The sequence below is a fragment of the Nanorana parkeri genome, unplaced genomic scaffold, assembly GCF_000935625.1.
Source record: "Nanorana parkeri isolate BGI_ZX_2015 unplaced genomic scaffold, ASM93562v1 scaffold2538, whole genome shotgun sequence".
Taxonomy (NCBI): domain Eukaryota; kingdom Metazoa; phylum Chordata; class Amphibia; order Anura; family Dicroglossidae; genus Nanorana; species Nanorana parkeri.
The window spans coordinates 31271-56645 of NW_017308806.1; the positions used below are offsets into that span (position 1 = coordinate 31271).

Consider the following 25375-nt stretch of genomic DNA (forward strand, 5'->3'; position numbering starts at 1 on the left):
TAGAGATTTAGCTTTAAAAAATGTGTGTGTGCTCGCGGCTCCTGAGCAATTTCAGTCACAGGTGATGCAATGTACTATATGTTTGTACTAGTAAATACCAGGCTGTGCAAAACTACATACTGTCGTCATTCTTTATAAAAAAAGAACAATGTGCCAAACAGACTTCAACAGATTTGCCTCCTCTATCCAGGACAAGTGTGTTATTGCTGCTGTCTTCATCTGTTCAGCCCATCAAAGCTTCTGTTTTAGAATTTTTGTTCTTTTTCTCTTCCTTTGTTACACAACAGTGAACCGTTGGCCTTCATAGAAGACTCATTGACCTGCTCCATAACCTTTCCATTTCCCACAGCCAAACCACGCCTCCTAGAAATGTCACCAGCCTTAGTGATATAAACTAAGCCTAAGAGAGGGAACCAAACTATCTGCTTCTAAGGTGAAAGAGGTGAAAGGATTACTGGGGACAATAGAAAAGTCAAACTCAGGGTGACAAAACGTGAAGGACACAGTACCGGTTCTCCATGAAAACTGTACCTGGGATCTCGTCTCTCTCTTTCCGTAATCCGCGCTTTCTTAGTGTCCTAGGAGGTGGAAGTGGCTCTGTTCTCCACCAGCGGACAAAGACCAGAAATGATCCCACCCAGGAAGAACTGAAAAATGCCCCCAGCCAACAGGAGGGCATCAAGGACCAAGGTGGCATTTCCTCAATGGTAGACCGATCCCTGGTGCGAAGAGACATTCGCGCTTTTCTGAGAGAATGCGGTGGCACACCTAGCGAAGCCCGTCATTGGCTAGCACAGTTCCAGGAGATGCACTCAACGTATCAGAAGGTCTTTGCGGTTGTGGAGGTGAGTGACATTAATGGTTGTATTAGCTCAGGACTTTACTGCACATCTTTTGATACCAAAATATTGCCTACAAGGAAGGTTTATAAAAAAAATGGGCAACCTAGGATATTATGGAATAGGCTCACTGTTTTCAGAGAAGCCAATTAAGGGTAGACAAACACGGCCTGGTCTTTTACAAGCAAGAGCCTACTGGCATAGAGTCAGTTTTGCCCAACCTGTCCATAAATAAAACAGTGTCGGGCCCAACCTGTCCATAAATAAAACCGTGTAGGGCCCAACCTATCCATGAATAAAACAGTGTCGGGGTGTCTGCTAAATGCTTCCTTCTCCATAGATGAGCACATTTGGGTTTCCCCAATTAGAACGTGTATGTTTGCAAAAAGATTTTGTCAACTTGTGACTCCACAAACTAACATCTGGTATCTTTAGGTAGTTTTAAGTTCAGATTTTAAGAGAAGATCTGAGAGATAAAATTAAACAGAAATACAGTCGTAGTCTAGAGACTTACTCCTTTAACAGCAGAAAAGAGTGTAAGAGCTCTCCCCCTTCTATAGATTCGCGTCCTTGTCCTTTGGGTCTTTAACCTCTCCCATACTGGAGTACGACTCTATATCTGAATGCCCAGTCATGTCACTGAACTTTCACAACAGTCTTCATATACAATGTGCAAGTGGAAATTAAAAGGATTCCTGGCAGATAAAGCTAGTGCTTTGCATATATCCATGTGAGTAATGGTTAGGAATATGAGAAGTGTAAAGGATGTCCACAGGGTGCCTAACAGATGCTATCAATGAAATTGTAAGCCCAGCTAAAACTTATGGGGTACAGTGGGGGAGGGATAGAACTGATGAGTTTCTACTGCAATCCAGGCTTCATTATATATATTTCACATCGGCTAAAACCATTGTCAATGGGATTGCAAGTGAGGAAAAATCTGCAACAGGGATCTGGTGGAACCGTTGTCACCCTCACATACACTTTAAACTAAGACTCACTGACGCTGAGTGGCCCCCATTGGGCTAAACAGGAGTGCTTGTCCTGTTGGAGCATTCCTGTTCATTGAAGAAACTGGCCCAAGGGGTGTTGAATTTCTGTTTCCAGCTCAAGTAGACTCTGTGGCTGCTTTGAAACTCCAGGCATGTCAAACATTGCTTAGACTCAGCAGTTTTGCCTGCTTGTGCATGAGGAGAGCATATGCAGTGAAATATGTCCTTGTACTATAGCAGTACAGACCACAGTTTCATCAGAGAGAAAATTCCATTATACCTGGAAATCCAAATGCCAGACTGCTGCATCAGCTAAGCAAATGAATGTACTAAGCAAATAAGCCTACACATTGGACAATGAACTATATCCTAGATTGCCGCTTGTATGTTCTTACTGATTTCATGGACTTCTAGGATGGTTTTAAAATTTGGCTTTAAAGTGTTCATACTCAACATTATACAGATTGACTATAAGTTGTTATACTGAAAATTGTACTGCTCAACGTTATATTGATCAGTTGTAGGTTCTTCTACTGAACGTTATACTGATTGGCTGTAGGTTCTTCTACTGAACGTTATACTGATCAGTTGTAGGTTCTTCTACTGAACGTTATACTGATCAGTTGTATGTTCTTCTACTGAACGTTAGTTATACTGATCAGTTGTAGGTTCTTCTACTGAACGTTATACTGATCAGCTGGAGGTTCTTCTACTGAACGTTATACTGATCAGTTGGAGGTTCTTCTACTGATCGTTATATTGATCAGTTGTAGGTTCTTCTACTGAACGTTATACTGATCAGTTGGAGGTTCTTCTACTGATCGTTATATTGATCAGTTGTAGGTTCTTCTACTGAACGTTATACTGATCAGTTGGAGGGGCTCATACTGAACGTTAACTGATCAGTTGGAGGTTCTTCTACTGAACGTTTTACTGATCGGCTGTAGGTTCTTCTACTGAACATTATACTGATCAGTTGGAGGGGCTCATGGTGAACGTTATACTGATCAGTTGGAGGTTCTTCTACTGAATGTTATACTGATCAGTTGGCGGTTCTTCTACTGAACGTTATACTGATCAGTTGGAGGGGCTCATGGTGAACGTTATACTGATCAGTTTGAGGTTCTTCTACTGAACATTATACTGATCAGTTGGAGGTGCTCATAGTGAACGTTATACTGATCAGTTGGAGGTTCTTCTACTGAATGTTATACTGATCAGTTGGAGGTTCTTCTACTGAATGTTATACTGATCAGTTGGAGGTTCTTCTACTGAACGTTATACTGATCAGCTGGAGGTTCTTCTACTGAACGTTATACTGATCAGTTGGAGGTTCTTCTACTGAATGTTACACTGATCAGTTGTAGGTTCTTCTACTGAACGTTATACTGATCAGCTGGAGGTTCTTCTACTGAACGTTATACTGATCAGTTGGAGGTTCTTCTACTGATCGTTATATTGATCATTTGTAGGTTCTTCTACTGAACGTTATACTGATCAGTTGGAGGGGCTCATACTGAACGTTATACTGATCAGTTGGAGGTTCTTCTACTGAACGTTATACTGATCAGTTGGAGGTTCTTCTACTGAACGTTATACTGATCAGTTGGAGGTTCTTCTACTGAACATTATACTGATCAGTTGGAGGTGCTCATACTGAACGTTAAATTGATCAGCTATAAGCGCTCATGCTCCATGTGTGCAGGATTTGATGCTGAGTGTTTCCGTGTACAGTCCTAACATGAACTGGCCATTTATTTCCACCTTGTCTTTTTTGCAGGTGGATGAGAATGTTTTCAGCTGCAAGAGAACCCTGAACAGTGTGGCCTTTGCACTTGCCTTCCTGCAGCGAATGGACATGAAGCCACTGGTAGTGATGGGTCTGCCCAGCACATACTGTTCCCGTCCTTCAGCCCATGATGCAAAGTCCCTTTTGGTGCACAACTGCCAAACTCTAGTGGATGCTGTTCATGCCAACTCGGGTACAGCTTTACCCTTCTTCAATGGAGGATCTGTGCTGGCAGCTCGTGAACAGGATGACTGGTATGTTCTAGTGCCTTCTGTAACACTGGTTTAGTACTGACTCTGAAGTTCTAACTCTGATGTACAGCTTCTACCGAGGGTCACAGCTAGTGAGTCTTCAATTCTGTTCTATCATAGCATTCTGTGAGCAGAACATTACTCTAACACTTAACCTAAAGCAAACCCATGCAGGGCAAAGAAATGGGCTCCAATGTAAAGCCAGGCTGGATAACAGAACAGTGAGAGGGGCCAAGGGAAGGTAACTATATGCTGATAGGAAGTATAAACCTGTTGCTTTGCCCTAAGTGGTTAAGCACTCTACAATGTGATGAAAACCTGCCCATGCCCTGCATTGAATGGGCATAGTAGTAACATGTTAAACATAATATATGATTAATACATGGATACTGATAAAGATTCACTGAGCACAACTGGTTATACTGCCATTGTGGACATTCTTAGTTTGGATTGGCAGCTCTGAGTCCAGGCCTGGTGATCATGCCAGCTGCATTGTCTGGATACCATAAATGAAAGAAGTGTTGAGTATCTGATTGCCTTCGAGTATTTGAAAGGAATTGTTTCCCTGTTGCAGCTGACCTATAAAAATCCGTAGTAGAGGACCAATATGACCAGGTCTGGTGTCTGTGTTGAGTCCATGATTAGATACTGTATATTTTTGCCCTTTTCACAGTAGTTATGGATCAGTTTTATCGGTGGACACTGAGCTTCTTACTTGGTGCCTCAACTCTGCTAACATTCCCATCATATGTCCCATCGGTGAGACACCATCTGGACGGTCAGTACTACTGGACTCTATAGACGTGACCAGCAGTATCTCCCGGGCACTGAACCCTCTTAAAATCATCTTCCTCAATACAGCTGGAGGACTGAAGGACCTGAGTGAGAATGTAAGTTGCTTTAAATGTCATCCTTGTTTTAATTGAAAGACTTTCCCATAACCCATATAATTCTAAAGCCTTGTACATGCAGGTAGTGGGACACGTCAATCTCCCAGCAGACCTGGAACTGATGAGGAATGCGGTGTGGATGAGTGAGAGGCAGCGCCAACAAGTGACTGTCATTGTGGACCTCCTGAACCGCCTGCCCCCTTCTTGCTCTGCTGTGATCACCTCTGCCCGCACCCTCCTGAGCGAGCTCTTCAGCAATAAAGGTGAGATGACTGGCAAGGTTTGGTGGGAAACAAACCTTTCCTGAGCAAAGAGACTGCTGTTTACAACTTCTCATTTGGATAAAGCAACCTTTTAAGTTTTGGATAGCGTAGGGAATTCGTTAAATCTCCTGCCAAGATTTGTTTTGTCTGTGTCCCATTGGGGAGATGTTCCTTCACTTAGCATCCTGGAGACACAACAGGAAGGAGGGGGGAAGTCACTCTAATGTTAGAGTAAACCCCCAACTCACCTCGCCAGATGTCTCCATTCCCCTCTACTCCTGTTTAGGTGACACTCGTACAGTTTTGGATTTGCCCTCACTTGTTATCCTGTTCATAAAGATGAGTTAAAGTGATCAGTTGGATGGTGGATCTTTTTTCTTTAGTTTTGCATTTGCCCTTGTCTTCTAACATAAATGCGGCCTATTTTTCATGAATTGAGATTGATACCTGGCCATTTTTCATAGGAAATCTCACTTCAGAGAACACTGCCCGTCTATAAAAGCTGCTGTGAGCATATATACATATTTGGACAACTGTGCTGGAAGGAAGGAGAACGTTAAGTGGACCAGTTGCCTATCCCAGCATGGGTAAAACACTTCACTGTAACCTCCCAACTACTGAGCTTGGTGAAAGGGATGAGGATGACAGTTCTAGGTTTCTGAAGGGGTCCCCTAAAAATTATAAACTTCCAGGTCATTTAGTCCAGCCCGGTAATCAATGATTGAATTTTGGCTTGGTTGGGTTGTGGGAACAGTAATGCCTCCTGGTTTCATATACAAGCTCCATGGGTTGACTTCTTTTGCTTTTCACAGGGTCTGGCACACTCTTCAAAAATGCAGAGCGAATGATGAGTTTTGAATCCCTTGAAGATATCGATACCGAGCGCCTGATCTCCCTGCTGAACAGATCCTTCCAGAAGAAGCTGAGGGATAATTATATCAGTACTGTGGCCAAGAAACTGCACTCTGTCTACTTGTCTGAAGAGTAAGTGCATGCTGGCATAGATAGTCCTTGTACATGCAGACTTCATTTTGTATAAAATCAGTGTGTACAGCAAGACCTATGGTGGTGAAAGTCACCCTCAGCTGTTGTCACTCTAAACACTCTGCTTGCAGGCTTAACTCAAGCAAAGGACAGAATTTCCATCAACATATCCAAGCTCAAGCAGAAATTTGCATTAGGGCTTATTCACACAAGTTGTGCTGGGGTTGCAGTGAAAGTCTTTTCCACCGCAGTCCCGATGAAAAGGCAAACGGCTTTCTTTACAATCAGCCCAGTTCAGTGATGGGGGTGCACTGAAAAAAAAGTACGCCATGCAGTACAACCACATTGCACCACCGTGTGGCTGTTAGAACTGAACGAAATGTCACGTGACATTTCCTTAAAGCTCCAAAAAGAGGAAACGGTATGACTTGCCAGGATCAGTGCATGAGCACCATGCCTCTGGCTGCACACCAGTGGCCGTGTCTACAAACTGAGGCTTGTGTTTAGATTAATTTAAAAAACTAATTCTTGCAGTGGGACTATCCCTGCACTGCAAGGGTTATGTGTTTGTTTTGGGCTAGGGGAGCAAATAGAATATACTCACTTGATCATCGGTCCCATCTCGCTGCTAGACGTATCCGGTGTGAACTAGCCCCATTCCCACCCATTCTTTTTTCGATGCGTATACATTTGAAAAACAGATCGGAAAGCAATCAGAAGGTATAATTGCAAGTCAATAGACCCTCCGTTGACTTGCGATTTCCATCTGATTTTTGGTGTGAACTGGCCCTATAGGTTTTGTTTTGCTCTCAGCTGCCTAGAAAAATGTCTGTTGGCAGCAGGTAGGATGACTTCAGGGCTGCCAAATAGACTGACACTTGTGCTCTGAGTAGCAGAGAATGCAAGCAATCCTTAAGGCCCCATTCATACCCAAGCGGGAGCCGGGCACGTTAGAGGCATTCGTATGTGCAACTTGGAGTACAGAAGCAGAATTGTTTCAGGTGTGAACAGCCTATTAGGAATATTGGGATTTTACATATTGATCGTTGTTGCATTAGTATTCCAATTTTATGAGAAGATCCAGTAGGAGTCAATAAAAATGAATGTGGGAGAGGAGTGTAACTGGTTAATTACCTCCATGGTGTCCTTCACAAGATACAGAGTAACCTTATATGAATGCACTAAAAGGTTTTATGGTATCGGGAAAGAACTCCCACCTTGAAGGAGTTGTTCTCTAGGATCCATTCAGTTATGGAAGCTGAAGAAATGACTTGTGCTTTCACAGAGAAGAACTATAAATGTTTTTACATTAAGAACTACAAGAACCTGTGACCTCTTCTTCTCTCTTCCTTCCAATTATAAAAGGTCTCTTTTTAAATCCTCCTCCAGGTACAATGCAGCTGCCATAATTACCACCGAGCCAGTGCTGGGAGGGACTCCTTACCTGGACAAGTTTGTGGTCAGCTCTGGCCGGCAGGGCCAAGGTTCTGGGCAGATGCTATGGGAGTGCATCAGACAAGACCTGCAGACCCTCTTCTGGAGATCACGAGCTACCAATCCCATCAACTCCTGGTGAGTAGAAAATGTCAGTCCACAGTGGCCATAGGTGGCATAATTTTTTCACACAAGGCAACCAATTGAGCATCCTCTGCAATAACAATTATCGGATTGAGGGCTTGGTCTGCCCAAAAGTTCTAGAGGAGTCTGTCACCCTCCAGGCATTATGATTTTGGCACTACAGTGGCAAGATGTTAAAGCCATGCAGTACATCTCTGGAATTCATGCACATATTCCAAAGTTTTATCCCTTCATAGTCCCTGCAGGTACAGGAAAATTTTGATGGATCTTCTAGAAACGCACTCAGGTCTTAAGCCCTGTTGTGGCCTGACAACACACAGCATTTTGGTGGACTAAGTGCTTCCAGCCATGCCCAGTTGTTTTCTGCTAAACTGAACCGATCCCACTCTCAGACCTCTACAATATATATCATAGTCTAAGATCAGAACTGGGAGTGCTTTATGATAACACAGGAAGTGCACAGAGGACAGCTCCAAGTTTCTGACATGGCCAATAGTTAGGCAACCTCAGCCCTCCAGCTGGGGCATTGCAATACCCAAACAGCCACTGTAGTTTTAGCACAGCTGGAGTGCCAATGTTACCTACCCCTGGCCTAACCCGATCTCCTGGCATCCCAGAGAGAAATAAGAAACCAGTGATTTAAAACAGTGAGTGTATTTTAAAGAGAACCTGTCCTGAGACTGCTATTGATAACCCATGGCTTTAAAAGCCCAGCTGCAGTTTTATATTTCAGTCAGGCTGCATACAAAGTCAAGTATTCTGTTATACCTTCATAGTGGTCCAGCCCATGTAAATGTTATCTTCCCCAGCAGCATGGAATATATCAGGACTGTTGCTCTCTATATGAGAGCATCAGTTTATCTTTAGCAGCTCCACAAGTCTGTTTCCCAATGCTCCATCCAACCACATTGCTCAGGCAGTGTGAGCTTTGCCGATTGGGTCACAGTATTTGTGATTGCAGGGGGCTTGTCAGACCTCTAGAGACCTACTCTGAGGTTTTATGCCAGGTTGGTAGAAAGTACAAAAGCCACTGAGGCACCTCGCCAACTCAATACCTCCGGAGGAGAGATCAGCAATGGTTGCCTCCGCACTGTACATTCTGATAGAGAAACAAGTGGTTGTCTCTGAGAATGTACACAGGTAGTCTACATGCCAGGTAGTCTAAATCACCCAAAGAGAAGGTTCCATTTTTTTTTGTTCTTCAGCAGCAATCCAGATTAGGCCAACTGGGCTGCTGCTGAGCTCTGTGCATTCTCACACACTAGACTATCCAATTTCAAGTCATTACAGTCCTTCGTAAGCCCTGATAAAGGGGTATTTGTGTGAGCCCCCAAAATACACAGAGGAATATTTCTAGACATGTGGTGGACTCTTGAGTATGGCTTTTCCATTTAGGAATTGAAATTACAATACGGCTTCTGTGAGACTGCCATCTGTGTATTTATAGGGGACCTTTTGCCTTTGTTCATAAGGTAATGATGGAAAATCTATGCACAGGGGTCACAGCCAATAACCGGATGGGGTTTTTAAAACTTCCATACTCAAGCCAAATGTACAAAAAGTTATGGCTGAAGTTCATGTTGCACCATATTCCCTTACTGGGCCAGGGTTTTGCTTACTTTGCTGTAACTGCTACAGGGGCCGGCTCCACAGGCATCATCCTTATCCTTGCTTCAGCACCGAGTTACCGGAAAATGTATTTCTGGTCACATTTTTCCAGATTGGTAGCTCACTAGCCTCTGAAGCTGGGATGAGGATGATGGAATTGAGGCTGTGCCTTTTAAACACAAGCCAATGATGTCACCTTTCATTTGGTTCTGACAGGTACAATTTACTAGGTCGCAGAAATCACCAAACTAGACCCACTTTTAACCAAGACCTAAAACATGTGGGGTGCCTATTTAAACCCCACTCACCAATTTGGTAATCTGAGGACTCCAAAAGTGTATTTTGGCAGCAATTTTGAGTTCCAAAGCCGCAGGCTCTGCTCCCCCAATCAGATTAATCTTCTGCAAGGTAACTCTTCATATAGAATAGCCTATTACTCACAGCCATTTCCTCCGACAGGTACTTCAAGAACAGTGATGGAAGCTTCTCCAACAAGCAGTGGATATTCTTCTGGCTGGGCCTCGCTGATATCAGGGATTCATATGAACTGGTGAACCATGCAAAGAGTCTGCCCGACTCCTTCTGTAAAAGCTCCGTCTCCTGACTTCCTTCTCCCCCTGCTGGACAATATTCTATTCTACAAAGCCACCATTGCCCTACCAAACATTGCAGGCAGATGACAATTTCAGATGACCCTACTGGAACATGGGTCTAATCCTGACCAGAAATCAAAGAACGTCAAGGAGAAGCAGTCCAAACTTGTAAGTAAAAGTCTGAATATTCAGTCATGAATTAGAATTGTGTAAGGAAGGTTTAGAACTGCTGCTTTGTTTCCATTGCCTTTACCTGACTCTGCACCTTAACGATGAACTCCCGGCCTCATCATTTGCCTTTACCTGACTCTGCACCATCATCTGAATACGTATAGAAGGGTTAGTAGCTAGTTACCACCGTGTTCTGTATCATTTCAGGCCAATAATGCTTAGAGCTTTAGAACTGAGCTTCTAAATATTCTGGATATTACAGTTCCTGCTGTACTTCCAACCAGCACTGGGGTCATGTCTCTGCCCCATGTACTTATGGCCCTTCACATAACTGTAGCATCACCACAGGCTTCGTGGAGTGAATGGCTGTGTGTAGTCAGAGGGTGAGACAACACCAGCACTGCTGGGGAAGAAGTACAGTGAGAGCTAATCAGATAAAAGAAAATCTGAATAGACAAACCGCAGCGGTAACTAGATATTAATCTAATCTATCTAGGGGCTCATGCACATGGGCATATTTAGAAGCAAATACAGGCGGCATGAGACATATTTTGCATATAGCCTATAAAACACTCATATTTGCTCACCCAGGAGCTGTAACTGCTGCATCTTTCTTGCCAGAATATAGGAACAAAAACCCTGGACCCGGATGTAATCCTATATGTTGGTACCAGCATTTACACATGCACAGTGGTAAGTTTCCTAAGATGGATGTTTTGCATTCAGAAACACACCCCCATGCAAATGCCAGTACCGGTGTTTCTGGGCATACACCCAGGTCCAGTGTTTTCTGTCCATATATTCCTAGAGGCAGAAAAAAAAAACCCGCAGCAGCTGAGGCTCCTGGGCGAGCAAACACAAGTGTCATTTACACGTTATGCAAATACGCCCATGTGCATAAAAGCCCCAAGCCTCATTTACACAGCCACTGACATTATATTATAGTTATAGGCCATAGCGACACACATAGAAATGCATGGAAGGATTTTAAACAGTATAATCCACAGTAAACATTTCCTTTCTTTTAGATAAATAGAAATCCGTGCATCCAGGAGCAGATTAGATACTCTGAATGCATCGGAATGAGAGTTTGGAGAAAGAGTTCTATATGGAACAAATACATTCAAATAAACTGTAAACATATGTACATTATAATGAAAAAATACTTTGCAGATCAATTTCTCCTGCGTCTGTTCTATTTAAATGCAGAATGAATATATATATATACATACATACATACATACATATATATATATATATATATATATATAATCAAGTGGCATTGCAATGGAATTAGGGTACTGCTTGTTCCATTGCGGGCGTACAAACTGTGGATGGGAGGTGCGTTTAGGGGGAACCAAATAAAATGGCAACCCAGCACACCTCCCACACCAGAATGCACGGTAGGTGTGATTATGTGGTACAATGCATTAATCGCATGGGACTGTGTGATTAACACACTGTACTAGTGTGAACGAGTCCTCAAAAACACTGAAACACTCAGAAACAATCTGTGGAACTGTGGCAGAGCTCCATCCATATGTGTATTGCATGTACAGCTCCCTTGCGTGCCCTGTAGAGGTGCAGAATGTGATGCCACTCCGGTCCAGGCACCTCTATAGGACATAAGAGGGAGCTGTAAGCAATACGGGTATGGATGGAGCTCCCTCGTGGCCATAGCCCATCCCTACTCAAGCTGACACTCTGCACCGGGCAGCATATTTTGAATGGCTGCTCAGTGTGAGAAGTGACAGTGCTGCGCTAGGGGGAGGCTGAGGAGCCTCTCACCTAAAAAAGTGGAAGGCATGCTGCGACCCACTGAACACGGGGTCACGACCCACCAGTTGAGAGCCAAGACTTTAAAGTATGTAAATGATGGTGCCCGGAGTCCAGCTGAAACTTGCTGCCGTCATTTCTATGGCCCCTGTTCACACCTATGTTGCGTCAAGTTTCCCCTTAAAGTCTATGGGACCAAAAGGTAGCTCATGTACTATTTCCAGCGACAGACGTTTTTCTGCTCGTGATGCACTTAGCTTTGAGTGACAAAATGCCTAGGTGTGAACGGGGACCTAGAGCTGCAGCTCCAGAAGCTTGGAGAGGACATTAATTCAGGTATACACACTTCTATTTTCTTCATTCAACCTTACATGCGTGGCTGGGGGAAGCTCCTGCTGTTTCCTTTGTATTCTGATAATGGCCGCTCTCACAATACCCGAGCAGAGCTGGCAGCTCACTGGCTGAAAGCAGCACCCACGCATCGAATGTCAGCCGAAATTCATAGAGTGTATACCCAGCTTAAGGTAACAGCCAGGATAGTAACTGTCACACCGCAACCACAACGCGCTCCAGCAGAAAATAATTATTGTGGTGACTTTGCGCTTTAATAAAAATAAAAAAAATTTTCCTGACATAATGATAGTGGAATGAAAAGACCCAACACAAGCCAGGCCGAAGAGTCAGACAGGAAAGGTAAATAAAGCAGCAGTTGTAACCCTTCTGTACACAAGACTACTACACCCGTCACATTCTTCTCACATTACTGCTTGTGTTCTATTCAAAATAAAACGCTGGATTCTGTCATAAAATCTGTTTGGAGTTTTGTTTCAGGTTTTATATCGGGGGTGAGTAACTACAAGTCCCATGAGGCATTGCAAGACTCGGAGACAGAGGCAGATGCATAATGGGATTTGTAGTTTCACCACAGCTGCAGGGCCAGAGTTTGCCTACCTCTGTTTTAGAAACATTTATATGGGGTACACCAAATTTTATCTACAGCCAAAACATTTATTGTCTAGTCTTGGACAGAGCAAGGAATGGTTAGTACTAGGGATGCACCAATACCGTTTTTTTGGTATCGAGTACCGATATTTTTTTGGGGTACTTGCCGATAGTGAAAGTCCCATTATGGAAGCCCTGCGGCGTGTAATGACTCGCCACCAGGCTTCCTGATGAGCCGGGAAGTCGGCTCCATGTTCCCTCGTCACCAGGAAGCCGTGCGGTGTGTAATGACTCGCCACCAGGCTTCCTGATGAGCCGGGAAGTCGGCTCCATGTTCCCTCGTCACCAGGAAGCCGTGCGGTGTGTAATGACTCGCCACCAGGCTTCCTGATGAGCCGGGAAGTCGGCTCCATGCTCCCTCGTCACCAGGAAGCCGTGCGGCGTGTAATGACTCGCCACCAGGCTTCCTGATGAGCCGGGAAGTCGGCTCCATGGTCCCTCGCCAATTAGGAAGCCGGGCGACGTGTAAGTACTCGCCACCTGGCTTCCTGGTACCGGAAGTTCTGGTATCCGGAGCATTTGGGCGGGTACAAGTACTCGCCCAAATGCTCAGTCCCTAGTTAGAACCATTGCGGCTACAGTCAGCTGACATTTTTTGCACAAAACTGAAGAATCAACTTGTGTCCAGCAGGGTAGTGCCAGCAGGGGCCACTCAGGGATCAGATTTCAGCCAGTTTGATTAGTGTATGGCCAGGTTAAGTGTACAAACCCCCCCCCTCTCCCCTGCCCTCACAGGAGCCTTGCCATACGGTATAAAGAGAACCTGTGAGAACAGAAGGATGCAGAAAGGAAAGTCAGAATTCCCAACCTGCAGATTTTCTAAAGCTGGCCCATACACAGTTATTTTTTTCTTCCTTCCACCTGCAGCCTGATCCCAAAAAAATATAACAGATTCCTCTGTCCGCACTAAACCAGCATGGACAGACGAGTCTTCCTCTGTGTCCTTTGTATTCAGACACGGCGCTGTCAGGATAACCGAACAGTGACGGGAGCTGACTGGCTGCCATCACTGTTGGTCTGAAAATTTTCCATGTGGCTCCTTCGATTTTCTGATTGAAGGGTGCCAACAGGGCCACACACTGAACAAATTTTGGCCGGCCAATCGTGAACCAGACAAAATGTGCACATTATGCAGTCAGCTTGAGTAAGAAGAAACTTGTACCTTAGAAACAAGCCGGCAGCGATGGCATCCATACATCCTGACAGGTTCCTATAAACAGCGAATGTTGTCCCAGCTTTGTTCCTGCCAATATAAATGGGGACAGCCATTCATATACTATATACAGGGTCATTATATCCTGAGAGAGGGTTCACACGTTATAAAACAGAGGAGGTAGCTGACATACTATAGGCAACCATTCCCTTAATACCAGTATATGAAATCCTCATAGAGTGGACAGATGCACACAGTATCACTCTGTGGTCCCAAGTTCCTGAGAAAAGTATGAAGATGATCATAAACGTTTCATTTTTTCTCATTCAGACAAGAGCTCACATCCCCCTTCCAAGTGTGACAATGAAGCGGTCCAGGTGAACTCATTTCATAAAACATGTCGGTATTGGTGCATCCCTAGTACTAACCATTCCTTGCTCTGTCCAAGACTAGACTCAGTGCCAACCGCCATTAAAGCCTGGAGCAGTTTGATTCGCCCCCCGGTACGGTACGCCAATAAACACTGATTGGAGCACTGTGCACGAGGAGTGTCAGAGTGCTGCTCTGTGTGTGATGACATAGGCAGCTTTTACAGCTGTACACACAAAGTGCCGTATGCTTTACTCTACATGTACCGTGACCGCAGAACAAGCTAAAAAATAAAAAACATGACGCATTAAAGAACTCTAGATAAAAATTGTATGAATGCTTGCAGTGGGGCTACCCCTGTACGGCAAGGGTGAGGTGCTGGTTTTTGTCTAGGGTCAAAAATAAAAAGTTACACTCACCTGAACCTCCGAGCAGGTCGGCTTAGACCAGTCCCTGGAGCCTCTCTTCTCCTGAAGCGGTCTACTGTCCTGCGAGTCATCACGCTCTATACACAGTGTATAGAACACCGAGGGACATAGCACCGCTGCAGCTGAGGAGGCGACAGGCTGGAGGGAGCACTGTTCACAGCCTGCCAAAAGACAAAAGGAGCACTTAACAGAGAACTATGAGGTAAGTGTTTTCCCCCATAGTTCTCTTTAGGGTCACAGGAGGACATATACTAGCGCCCTGCCGTGACCCAAAGCTCAGTATATACTGAGACCGCCACAGCCGGGACAGATCCCGTCAATGCTCTTGCGATACACCCAGCTGACTGATTGACAGCAGCCTCTGCCTATCTAGAGAGCCAGCTGTGCCCGTCCCCTCCCCGTCAATCCCTCCAATCAGCGCCGGAAGAGGGGAATCCCTGTGGGGAGCGGTGACTGTCACAGCTCTCTGCAGGGATATGACCGGGAAGTGAGCAAGTGACGGTATGTGTTCGCTCACTTCCCGATCTATGTGACAGTTTCAATGTCACACGTCGCCTCTAACTATGGGGGTGTGTGGAAATCCCTCACCTCATAGTTCTCCTTTAACCCTTGCAGTGAGGAGGGTATCACTACTGCAAAGGTTTAGAAAACGCTTACCTGGAGTTCTTCTTTAAGACAGAGCACCACCCACCACCAGACTGCTTCCAGGTCCCATGCACTCCAGGCTGCAACAGAAGCCTTTGAAGCCCTACCATGAATTGCCGAGCCTTGCAATGCCTCATGGGACTTGTAGTTCAACAACAGCCGGGGGGGCCGAGGTTAACTCTGCTCTACAATATAAAAGGCAGTTGGAGCTCCAATATCAATACATTTCAAGGCCGCTTGTATCATATATTCAGAGGCATTACTCACGTATCAGACAGAAGATTGTCAGACGTTTGGGGTTTTCTGGTGGATTTTATTTTTATTGAAACTTTCAAGAAAACAAAATGTTTGTCTCATAAACCTGAAAATAAATATATTCAAAATGACAAAACAAAAATAGTGTCTTTCTTCCCAGCGGTGAATCCCAGCCCTTCGTGATCATGTCAGAGAGAACAACAAATACGACCAGAAGACAAGATTAGGGGGTGGGCAACCTCGCACTCCACCTGTGGGGAAACTACAGATCCCATTATGCCCGTGGCCGTCAATCTTGCAATACCTAATGGGATTTGTAGTTGCACAACAAGCTGGGGCGCCGAGGTTGCCTATCCCTGATCTACACAATACAACACATTTCTCAAAGCTGCACTGAAAGGAAACCGGTCAGCAATTGTACAGTCTGAAATCTCCCCCCAGATATCACAATGTACCCAGGAAGTCCTCCACTGTGCACCCCTCTCACCCTAGTTTCACATTAGTAAGGGCCTATTTAGATTGCTTGATGGCCAATAAGCACCAAGTCTTGTCCCTAGTCCGTGTGTGGCCCCGTCAGCACCCCTCTGTTTTCAATTCTCATCCAATCAGCTGCAGTCACTGTTCAGGTATTGTGACAGCTGCACACCCGCCTCTGTCAGAATACAACTGATGGGCGGGGTGGATTCCCCCATTTGTGCTGTTTAGCATGGGGGAGGGAAATCCATAGTCATGGGGCTGAACAGAAGAAAACAGAGTGTATGGCCAGCTTTAGTCTTTGGCAGGACATGAGGCCCATCATACTCCTCCTGGACAGCACAGCATCCATTGAACTCCGAGGAAGATTTCTCCTGAACGGCTGCAGCTTGCAATTAGAATGCGCTCCAGTCAGCAGCGATCTGACTGGACATCCCCTTTAAGGACCCCCCTCTATCAGGTTCAATACATTTGGGTATTTTACAACCTTAGACTGTAAAAGCCGAGTCTGGAGAGAGCGGCATTCATGCATCCGGCATGTAGGAATCCTCAGCAGGCAGAGGTATATACAACAGGCTCCCTAAGCTTGCTGAAAGGATAACTGCATCTCAAAATAAATGTGCCACCAACACCAAACTAGTACCCAATGCTTGTGGCCAGTGTATAATGTGTGCCTGGGGTGCGGGCAATGTTTGCCATGTCCTGCATGCCATAACTCACATCAGAATGGGCCACAAGCTGAAGAGACAGTCTGGCTATTAATCCCTCTAAGTCAGACTTTGTCTGCAGCGGACTGTACGGAGGATAGAAAGCACAGGGCTGGCCTCAGGCAGTAGGACCAACATACAGAAGGGAAGTACTGTGCTCTAATGTGACTTACACCCCTTCCTGCCAGCACTAGTACATGACACCAGGTACAGAAAGAGAGTGAGCCCCGTGTCAGCTCTGACTAGGCTCCACATTGGACTTACGGTCTAGCAGGGAACGGCGCAGAGGGGGAGCGCAGGGAACGGGACAGAGAGGGAGCCCAGGGAACGGGACAGAGAGGGAGCGCAGGGAACGGGACAGAGAGGGAGCGCAGGGAACGGGACAGAGAGGGAGCGCAGGGAACGCGACAGAGAGGGAGCGCAGGGAACGCGACAGAGAGGGAGCGCAGGGAACACGACAGAGAGGGAGCGCAGGGAAGTAGAAGCTGCAGCAATAAAGTGAACCTTTGGCTTTGCCCTATGCAGGTCAGATCACCTTTATGTGTATGTAGACCCGAAATCTATATCTCAGTATGAACAGCATTGTCCTCACTGTATACAGTTCTTTTCAGCATATTGTTTGTTTATTTCCTTACCGGGAGATCCTGCCAGTAACGGCACTTCCTGTGGCAGGCTGCCAACGCTAAGGTGCCACCTTGTAATAAGTAGCAACATGCTGTGCTGGCTGTTGAGCTGACAGATCTGAAAGGCAGCTCCAATGGCCAACTAAAGGGCACCGCTGCCAATTGTATGGCAAAGGCTTAATGTTGTCATCCTGCAACAGGAAGTGCTGTTACTGGCAGGATCTCCCGGTAAGAAACATTCCAACAGATCCACATGCTTCAAAAACTGTATACAGTGAGGCGCGATGCCAAACAGATTGAGAAATATACTACATCCACTTTTAAAGTAGAACTGAAGCCAAAACGCTAACCCGGCACTGCAAGGGTTAAACACTTATTTTGGTCTAGGAAAATAAAACATTACTCACCTGATCCTTGGAGGCGGCTTGCTCTTGGAACGGTCCCTGGAGCCTCTCTTCTCCTCCGCTGCAGCGGTCTAAAGTCCCAGAGTCATCATATCCAATACACAGGATGTGAGGACGTCGAGGGACATTCCATTGCTGCAGGATCAAGTGACAATAACGGTTTATGTCCTTCCTAGACCAAACCGAGCACTTAACCCTTTCAGTTAGGGGGTGGGGGGCCCACTCTTTTGATACAAAATGTCCCCAGAGTTCTGCTTTAACAAAATCTTCTCTTTTGAAAGAACTCCTCTGATCATCTGCAATTTGCTCTGGCCTGACTGGAAGCTTGTTTTAATCTGGCTGAAATCTTCCCCTGAAAACCGATTCCACGACACAGCCAATTATAAAGGAAGCACGAAAGCTGTGCCACAGAGACTGTTACTAAGAGAAAAACTCCTGGGGAATCCTTCTGCTCCCTGGCACTGCAATCAGGAGGATACAACCTCTGACCTTGGGTGGGTCTTGCTCATACAGAGCGTAGTTCTCTATACAATTATAGTGGCTCCACCTTGTATAGATACAACGGAACTTTACTAGAATAAATATAAACAGGAAATAAACACATATGAAGCTAATAAATATTCGTTTCTATTTTACCTTCCCTTTTATATGGTTCTATCCTTTTTAGTTTCTTTCACCCAGAGCATGCTGGGACATAACGGTGCCAGGATACAAGACCCGGATCAACGGTTTCCACCATAGAAATGAACAGATTTGCAGGTCATAATACATCACCTAAAACACAGGTATGCTTAGAGAAGGAGCTCTGCTGCCCCCAAGAGGTCAGACAGCAGAAGAGCAATACACACTGATTTTCACCTGTCCAGACAGCACTAGATAATACCACATTATGACCACTAGATGGAGCTGAGAAGCACAGGCAAGTTGGATTTATATTATGCTCTTCAGCGCCACCTAGTGTCCATAATGAGGTATTACATTACGCGCCATCTAGTGGCCATAATGTGGTATTACATGCATTACAGTACATTATGCTCCACGGTTCCGTTTAGTGGCCATAATGTGGTATTACATTACGCTCCAGCTAGTGGCCATAACGTGGTATTACATTACAATACATTATGCTCCTCGGCTCCATCATGATTGGTCCCGAAGCCAGGCCGCATAGCAAGAAGTGAAGCCGGATTCCTAACCAGTCAGGAAGCCAAGTCATGACGTGCCGCCTGGCTTCCTAAATTGGTCAGGAAGCCAGGCTACCTAGCAAACAAGTGAAGCCGGCTTCCTAGCCAATCAGGAAGCCAGGAGGAGAGTCCTGACCCACCGCCCGGCTTTCCGATTAGCCGGGAAGCCAGCTCCAAGCTCCCACGTGGCACTGCCTGTCAGAGGGAACTCTCCCTCTGACTGGAAGTTTTCGGTATCGGAGCATTTGGGCTAGTATGAGTACTCACCCCAATACTCAGTATCGGCGCAGTCCTAGTTCTTATTGAAAGAAAAGAATAAGTGCTGTGAGCACAAAGCTGGCCTTTAAATGTTTACATGCAGCATTTATCCTTTCCTTAAATGACCTTTATTCACTTGCAATGTGTCGTACAACTAGAAAAGGACTACTCCAGGTAAGTCAATTCGTTAGCACAGGTCACATCAAAGCCCTCTCTTCTTCTACGAGTGTCTTATTAATGTCTGTGCTGCCCTAGCTCCTCTGCCCCTCTCCCAACATAACCGTTTATGTAGCTGCTGGGAAGGGGAAAAGCAATGGAGTATCCCTTGAGTGAGAGCTCAGAGTCTTCGGAGGCTGCCATCCAAGATGGCGGCACCCAGAAGCAGTCTCTGAGTTTTTGGGGGTCTATGCAAAAGGAGGCTTTTACAGGTAACGAACATGCAGAAAATATGTTAAATGCACTTATAATCTTATATGTAGATTTTTGTTACAATTAAACATCTGGCAATGGAGTCTAACAAAAACTGTACTATGCCCATGCAGGTTCTAACCCTTTCCCATGGTACAAGAGATTATGTCCTCACTGGGAGGATATCCTCTCTCTTCCTGTTCTGTCTGGCACCCAGCAAACACACAGGAAATGAGAAGAAACATGCCCAGTGAGAGCAAGAATCCTTCATCACTCATTAAAAAAAAGATATTAGCTGGAGTTGGGCTTTAATGAAGTTGGGGCATCAATCTATTCACAGGCAGATCTATCCAGAAGAATCCCATACACCATGGAACAGAAGTAGCTTGATGCCCAGTGCTCCAACAGGCTTGGTGCATGCAGGAGAATGTTTGTTTGCTTCTATAATGAACATGCGTTATCGTGTATGTACAGGGCTGCTCAAGGATGCACCTTTGTGTAATCTGTATCTGTCACAATTGTCCAATCTTCAGAGAATGCAGTGCCCCCTAAGAGGTGCATGCGGGATATCCTGTACATGCGGACCCCCAACAGGGCACTGGCCATCAATCTGTGGTTCTCAAGCAGAGATTCCACTCAGGATAAATATAAAACGTCTTGTAGACTCAGCATGGCAGTAATATGGAATGTAAATAAAATAGTGTATCCCTCATGTCATCAGAACACAGAGCAGAGGATTCTGGGTGACATGAGTAATGGGTTATGGGAGCTGTTCCATAGGGGTCAACGTTTAACAATGGTCCCGTGAAACCCTGAGGACGGTTTAAAGATCGTGTGCGCCATTGGCTCGCTTCTGAAATATGAATACCAGATTGTTCTCAGCCATCTGTGGCCAATATGACCGCAGCTCCAAAAATGCCAACGTTCTGTCCGATCATTCGCATCTGGTTCCAGAACTCCACCCGGCGGTCCGTGTGCCAGAAGCCAAGGTTTCCGTCTACGAGGAGCAGAGAGAAGGGGAGCAGGACAGCCAGTACCTGAGCAGAGAGCCTCACGTAGTAGCCGGACAGGAAGGACAGCGCCAACACTCCATACAGGACAAAAAGGATCTGCAGGGCCGGTTCCCCTCCTGGGAGGAAGTCCAGGTAGGACTGGCGATCCTCCTTACTGTGCTGTAGAGTGTATGCCTGGTGGAGACAAGAGGGATCATTATTTTAAAGAAAATGGAATCTATCCTTCACTTACCACCAGGCGTTCCGCCATTTTCCCGATGATACATTTGCTATAGTCCATACCTTGGCCTTTTATCCAACAATCCCCAAGGCTCCCCCTGCAACCCCCCTAAATGCACATCCAACCATTGGATTTTAGAGATCTCAGGCACAGGCAACTCCTCCCTCTTCCCATGGCAATGTGTGTGGTCCTATGGATAGCTATAGAGATCAAGGCATGGAGCATTGCATTGTGGGATGCTGAAGGGGACAGCCCATGTGGGAACCTACGCTCTCCAGTTATAAGATTATTCATCCACCTTGCCCCACACAGACGTACATAGTAAATCTCATGAGCGGGCCTACATACCAGACAGATGAGGTAGATGCCCAGGAAGACCTGTCCTGTGGACTGCATCGATCGGCTACGAGGCTTCTGTCTGTACATTTCTCCGGCTCCGCTGCCCAGGATGAGGAAGCCTCCAATGACAGCAATGATTCGAGAGTACATTCGTACCTGAGTAACAAGGAGGGGTAGAAACAGTTATATCTGACCTTCAAGAGCCCAATCATTAGGACATATCCAATAAGACACATCAATACATTCCAGCTCGATAGCTTATCTCTAGCAAAACAGGGCCAAGTGTTCAAACCCATCACATTTCTATTGCTGTTTGTGCCCTTCCTGGGGAGATTCTAAACCCCTCACCAATGGATGCGGTCATACCCTCTCCTCCCCTCTCCAGGATATACGCTTTGCTGTAATACTCTGCACATTCCTTTCCAGCATATACTGCCCGCTGTCATACCCTCTCCTCCCCTCTCCAGGATATACGCTTTGCTGTAATACTCTGCACATTCCTTTCCAGCATATACTGCCCGCTGTCATACCCTCTGCACTCCACTCCTCTTCTGCACATACTACCCACTATAATACCCTCTGCTACCCTCTCCAACATATACTGCCCGCTGTCATACCCTCTGCACTCCACTCCTCTTCTGCACATACTACCCACTGCAATACCCTCTGCTACCCTCTCCAACATATACTGCCCGTCATACCCTCTGCACATACAACCCTCTATAATACCCTCTCCAGCATATACTGCCCGCTGTCATACCCTCTGCACATACTACCCACTATAATATCCTCTGCTACCCTCTCCAACATATACTGCCCGTCATACCCTCTGCACATACAACCCTCTATAATACCCTCTCCAGCATATACTGCCCGCTGTCATACCCTCTGCACCCCACCCCTCTTCTGCACACACTACCCTCTGTAATACCCTCTGCTACCCTCTCCAGCATATACTGCCCGCTGTCATACCCTCTGCACCCCACCCCTCTTCTGCACACACTACCCTCTGTAATACCCTCTGCTACCCTCTCCAGCATATACTGCCCGCTGTCATACCCTCTGCACCCCACCCCTCTTCTGCACACACTACCCTCTGTAATACCCTCTGCTACCCTCTCCAGCATATACTGCCCGCTGTCATACCCTCTGCACCCCACCCCTCTTCTGCACACACTACCCTCTGTAATACCCTCTGCTACCCTCTCCAGCATATACTGCCCGCTGTCATACCCTCTGCACCCCACCCCTCTTCTGCACACACTACCCTCTGTAATACCCTCTGCTACCCTCTCCAGCATATACTGCCCGCTGTCATACCCTCTGCACCCCACCCCTCTTCTGCACACACTACCCTCTGTAATACCCTCTGCTACCCTCTCCAGCATATACTGCCCGCTGTCATACCCTCTGCACCCCACCCCTCTTCTGCACACACTACCCTCTGTAATACCCTCTGCTACCCTCTCCAGCATATACTGCCCGCTGTCATACCCTCTGCACCCCACCCCTCTTCTGCACACACTACCCTCTGTAATACCCTCTGCTACCCTCTCCAGCATATACTGCCCGCTGTCATACCCTCTGCACCCCACCCCTCTTCTGCACACACTACCCTCTGTAATACCCTCTGCTACCCTCTCCAGCATATACTGCCCGCTGTCATACCCTCTGCACCCCACCCCTCTTCTGCACACACTACCCTCTGTAATACCCTCTGCTACCCTCTCCAGCATATACTGCCCGCTGTCATACCCTCTGCACCCCACCCCTCTTCTGCACACACTACCCTCTGTAATACCCTCTGCTACCCTCTCCAGCATATACTGCCCGCTGTCATACCCTCTGCACCCCACCCCTCTTCTGCACACACTACCCTCTGTAATACCCTCTGCTACCCTCTCCAGCATATACTGCCCGCTGTCATACCCTCTGCACCCCACCCCTCTTCTGCACACACTACCCTCTGTAATACCCTCTGCTACCCTCTCCAGCATATACTGCCCGCTGTCATACCCTCTGCACCCCACCCCTCTTCTGCACACACTACCCTCTGTAATACCCTCTGCTACCCTCTCCAGCATATACTGCCCGCTGTCATACCCTCTGCACCCCACCCCTCTTCTGCACACACTACCCTCTGTAATACCCTCTGCTACCCTCTCCAGCATATACTGCCCGCTGTCATACCCTCTGCACCCCACCCCTCTTCTGCACACACTACCCTCTGTAATACCCTCTGCTACCCTCTCCAGCATATACTGCCCGCTGTCATACCCTCTGCACCCCACCCCTCTTCTGCACACACTACCCTCTGTAATACCCTCTGCTACCCTCTCCAGCATATACTGCCAGTTGTCACACTCACTGCCCATTGGTATATCCTCTGTACTCCTCTCCTGTGTATATACTGCCCACCATCATACCTTCTGTACTGCTCTCCTGCACATACTAGCCACTGCCATACCAATTGCACTCCCCACCACTTACTAGCCCGTCATACCCCCTGCACCTCCCCAGCACACTATACACTTCTTCAGCATTGGGATAATAAAAACAAACTTTTGCTAGAAAGAAAAATGTATAAAGTATATTTATCTTTAATAATAATTGATTAAAATCTACAAATCAAACCAGCCTGCATTGTTTTCTTCAATCAAGTTCACCCAGAGATTGTTTCTCCTGTAACTGGCCAGAGCTCAATCAGTATACCTATGATGCATCCACTACAGGGTGCAGCTAGCTCTGAGGATATAGAGACTCCATGAAACCTGACCGGAGAAAAACGTATGAGACGATATTACTGAGCTCCTGCTAAAAAATGATAGTTGCCTGGCTATCTCTGACGGTAGTACTCTCTCAGTCCCTGACCGAGAATAAGCATCCAGATTACAAAGTCAGTATAACATCAGAAGTGCTGACCTGCATAGGTTTTCCCCCAGGTCTGCCCCTTATTTGATATTAAAGCTATTGGATCAGCATGACTGCCAGACAACTAACATTCTGAAGGCGAGGTCAGCAATGACAATTCACATTCTTTCAGTGCAGGTTTCTTTGAATAGAGGCCATTGACAACTCTAAGTTCAGCTACTCAGTTGAGCTGCCTGTCATAGTCATGCCAAGACAGCGGTAACCCCACCATAGTGCCAGACACATGGGAAGCACCGATGAAGGAACAAGCCCTGTTCCAATCAACCCTGAAACACAGAATTCGTTTTTTGGGCATACTAGCTCATTAGCATGGAATACCCAAACAATACATATTCAGCCCCATATATATGTGTATGATCTACAGTCTGTCACCCAAAGGCAAAAACTAACATACCGATGGGACTAAAGGATCAGCATTCAGGGCAAAGTGGCAGAATCCCTTAAAGGCCGACCACCACCCCCCCCTTCCCAACGCACCTTCCACTCTGTTCCTCTGTAGTCCTACCCCGGTGTAATCTGGTGTCAGGGCTTACACAGAGTTGATCATGTGTTCCACTCCAACATGCAACAGTGTTTTGGAAGCCGCTCAGATCCGAACACTGCATCATGGGTGTAGGTAATAAGCTCCCTCATACCTGGAAGCACTAAATATTTTGCAGGGGCTACAACATCTGAAGGAGTGGCAGGGGGTGGATATAAAGGTAAACACGGTATAGGAGGGCCAGTGGGTGGCAAAAGTGACAGTCTAACACATATGTAGACAACCTCGGCACCCCAGATGCTGTGAAACTACACGTCCCACAAAATATTGCAAGACTGACAGCCCCAGGCATGACTTCTATGAGGCATGATGGGACTTGCAGTTTCCCCACAGCTGCAGTGCCACGGTTGCCTACCCCGGTCTGCCAGAATGAATAATAAAATAACAGTTTATCAGTCTCACAATTAGGTGCACAATACTGGAAATAAATGGATTTAAACTAGGGATGTCCCGATACCGATGCTAGCATCGGAATCAGGCCCGATACAAGGCATTTTGACAAGTACTTGTACTTGTCAAAATGCACCGATGCCTAGCGCCGAAGCTTGCGCTGTTTTTTTTTTGGTTTTTTTCCTTACTTACCTCGCCGAGCGTCGCGTCACTGCTGCTCCGGTGGGCAGAGCTCCAAGCGGGGTCATCTGGCAGTCTCCGTCCTAATTTAGGTGGCCGGAGACTGCCAGATGACCCCGT

General features: G+C 46.4%; 2 protein-coding genes across 3 annotated transcripts in view; one reads left to right on the forward strand and one right to left on the reverse strand.

The window, feature by feature from the left end:
* Positions 1 to 475: 475 nt before the first annotated feature.
* NAGS (N-acetylglutamate synthase) lies at positions 476 to 9830 on the forward strand. Of its 2 annotated transcripts, none has more exons than XM_018573778.1 (7): positions 476 to 845; positions 3612 to 3874; positions 4545 to 4761; positions 4844 to 5024; positions 5837 to 6008; positions 7398 to 7580; positions 9654 to 9830. In XM_018573778.1, exons 1-7 carry the CDS (start codon positions 519 to 521, stop codon positions 9796 to 9798), a joined length of 1488 nt encoding a protein of 495 aa, XP_018429280.1. In that variant the 5' UTR covers positions 476 to 518; the 3' UTR covers positions 9799 to 9830. The 2 variants fall into 2 exon arrangements, with proteins under 2 accessions (XP_018429280.1, XP_018429281.1); XM_018573779.1 differs by having other exon boundaries at positions 4548 to 4761.
* Positions 9831 to 20471: 10641 nt separating this feature from the next.
* TMEM101 (transmembrane protein 101) overlaps positions 20472 to 25375 on the reverse strand; it is a 7545-nt gene continuing 2641 nt past the window's right edge. Inside the window, exons 3-4 of the mRNA XM_018573777.1 lie at positions 21223 to 21369; positions 20472 to 20828 (exon numbers count right to left, since the gene is read on the reverse strand). Coding sequence (XP_018429279.1) covers positions 20520 to 20828; positions 21223 to 21369 — 456 coding nt within the window. The 3' untranslated portion in view covers positions 20472 to 20519. The remainder of the gene's footprint in view (positions 20829 to 21222; positions 21370 to 25375) is intronic.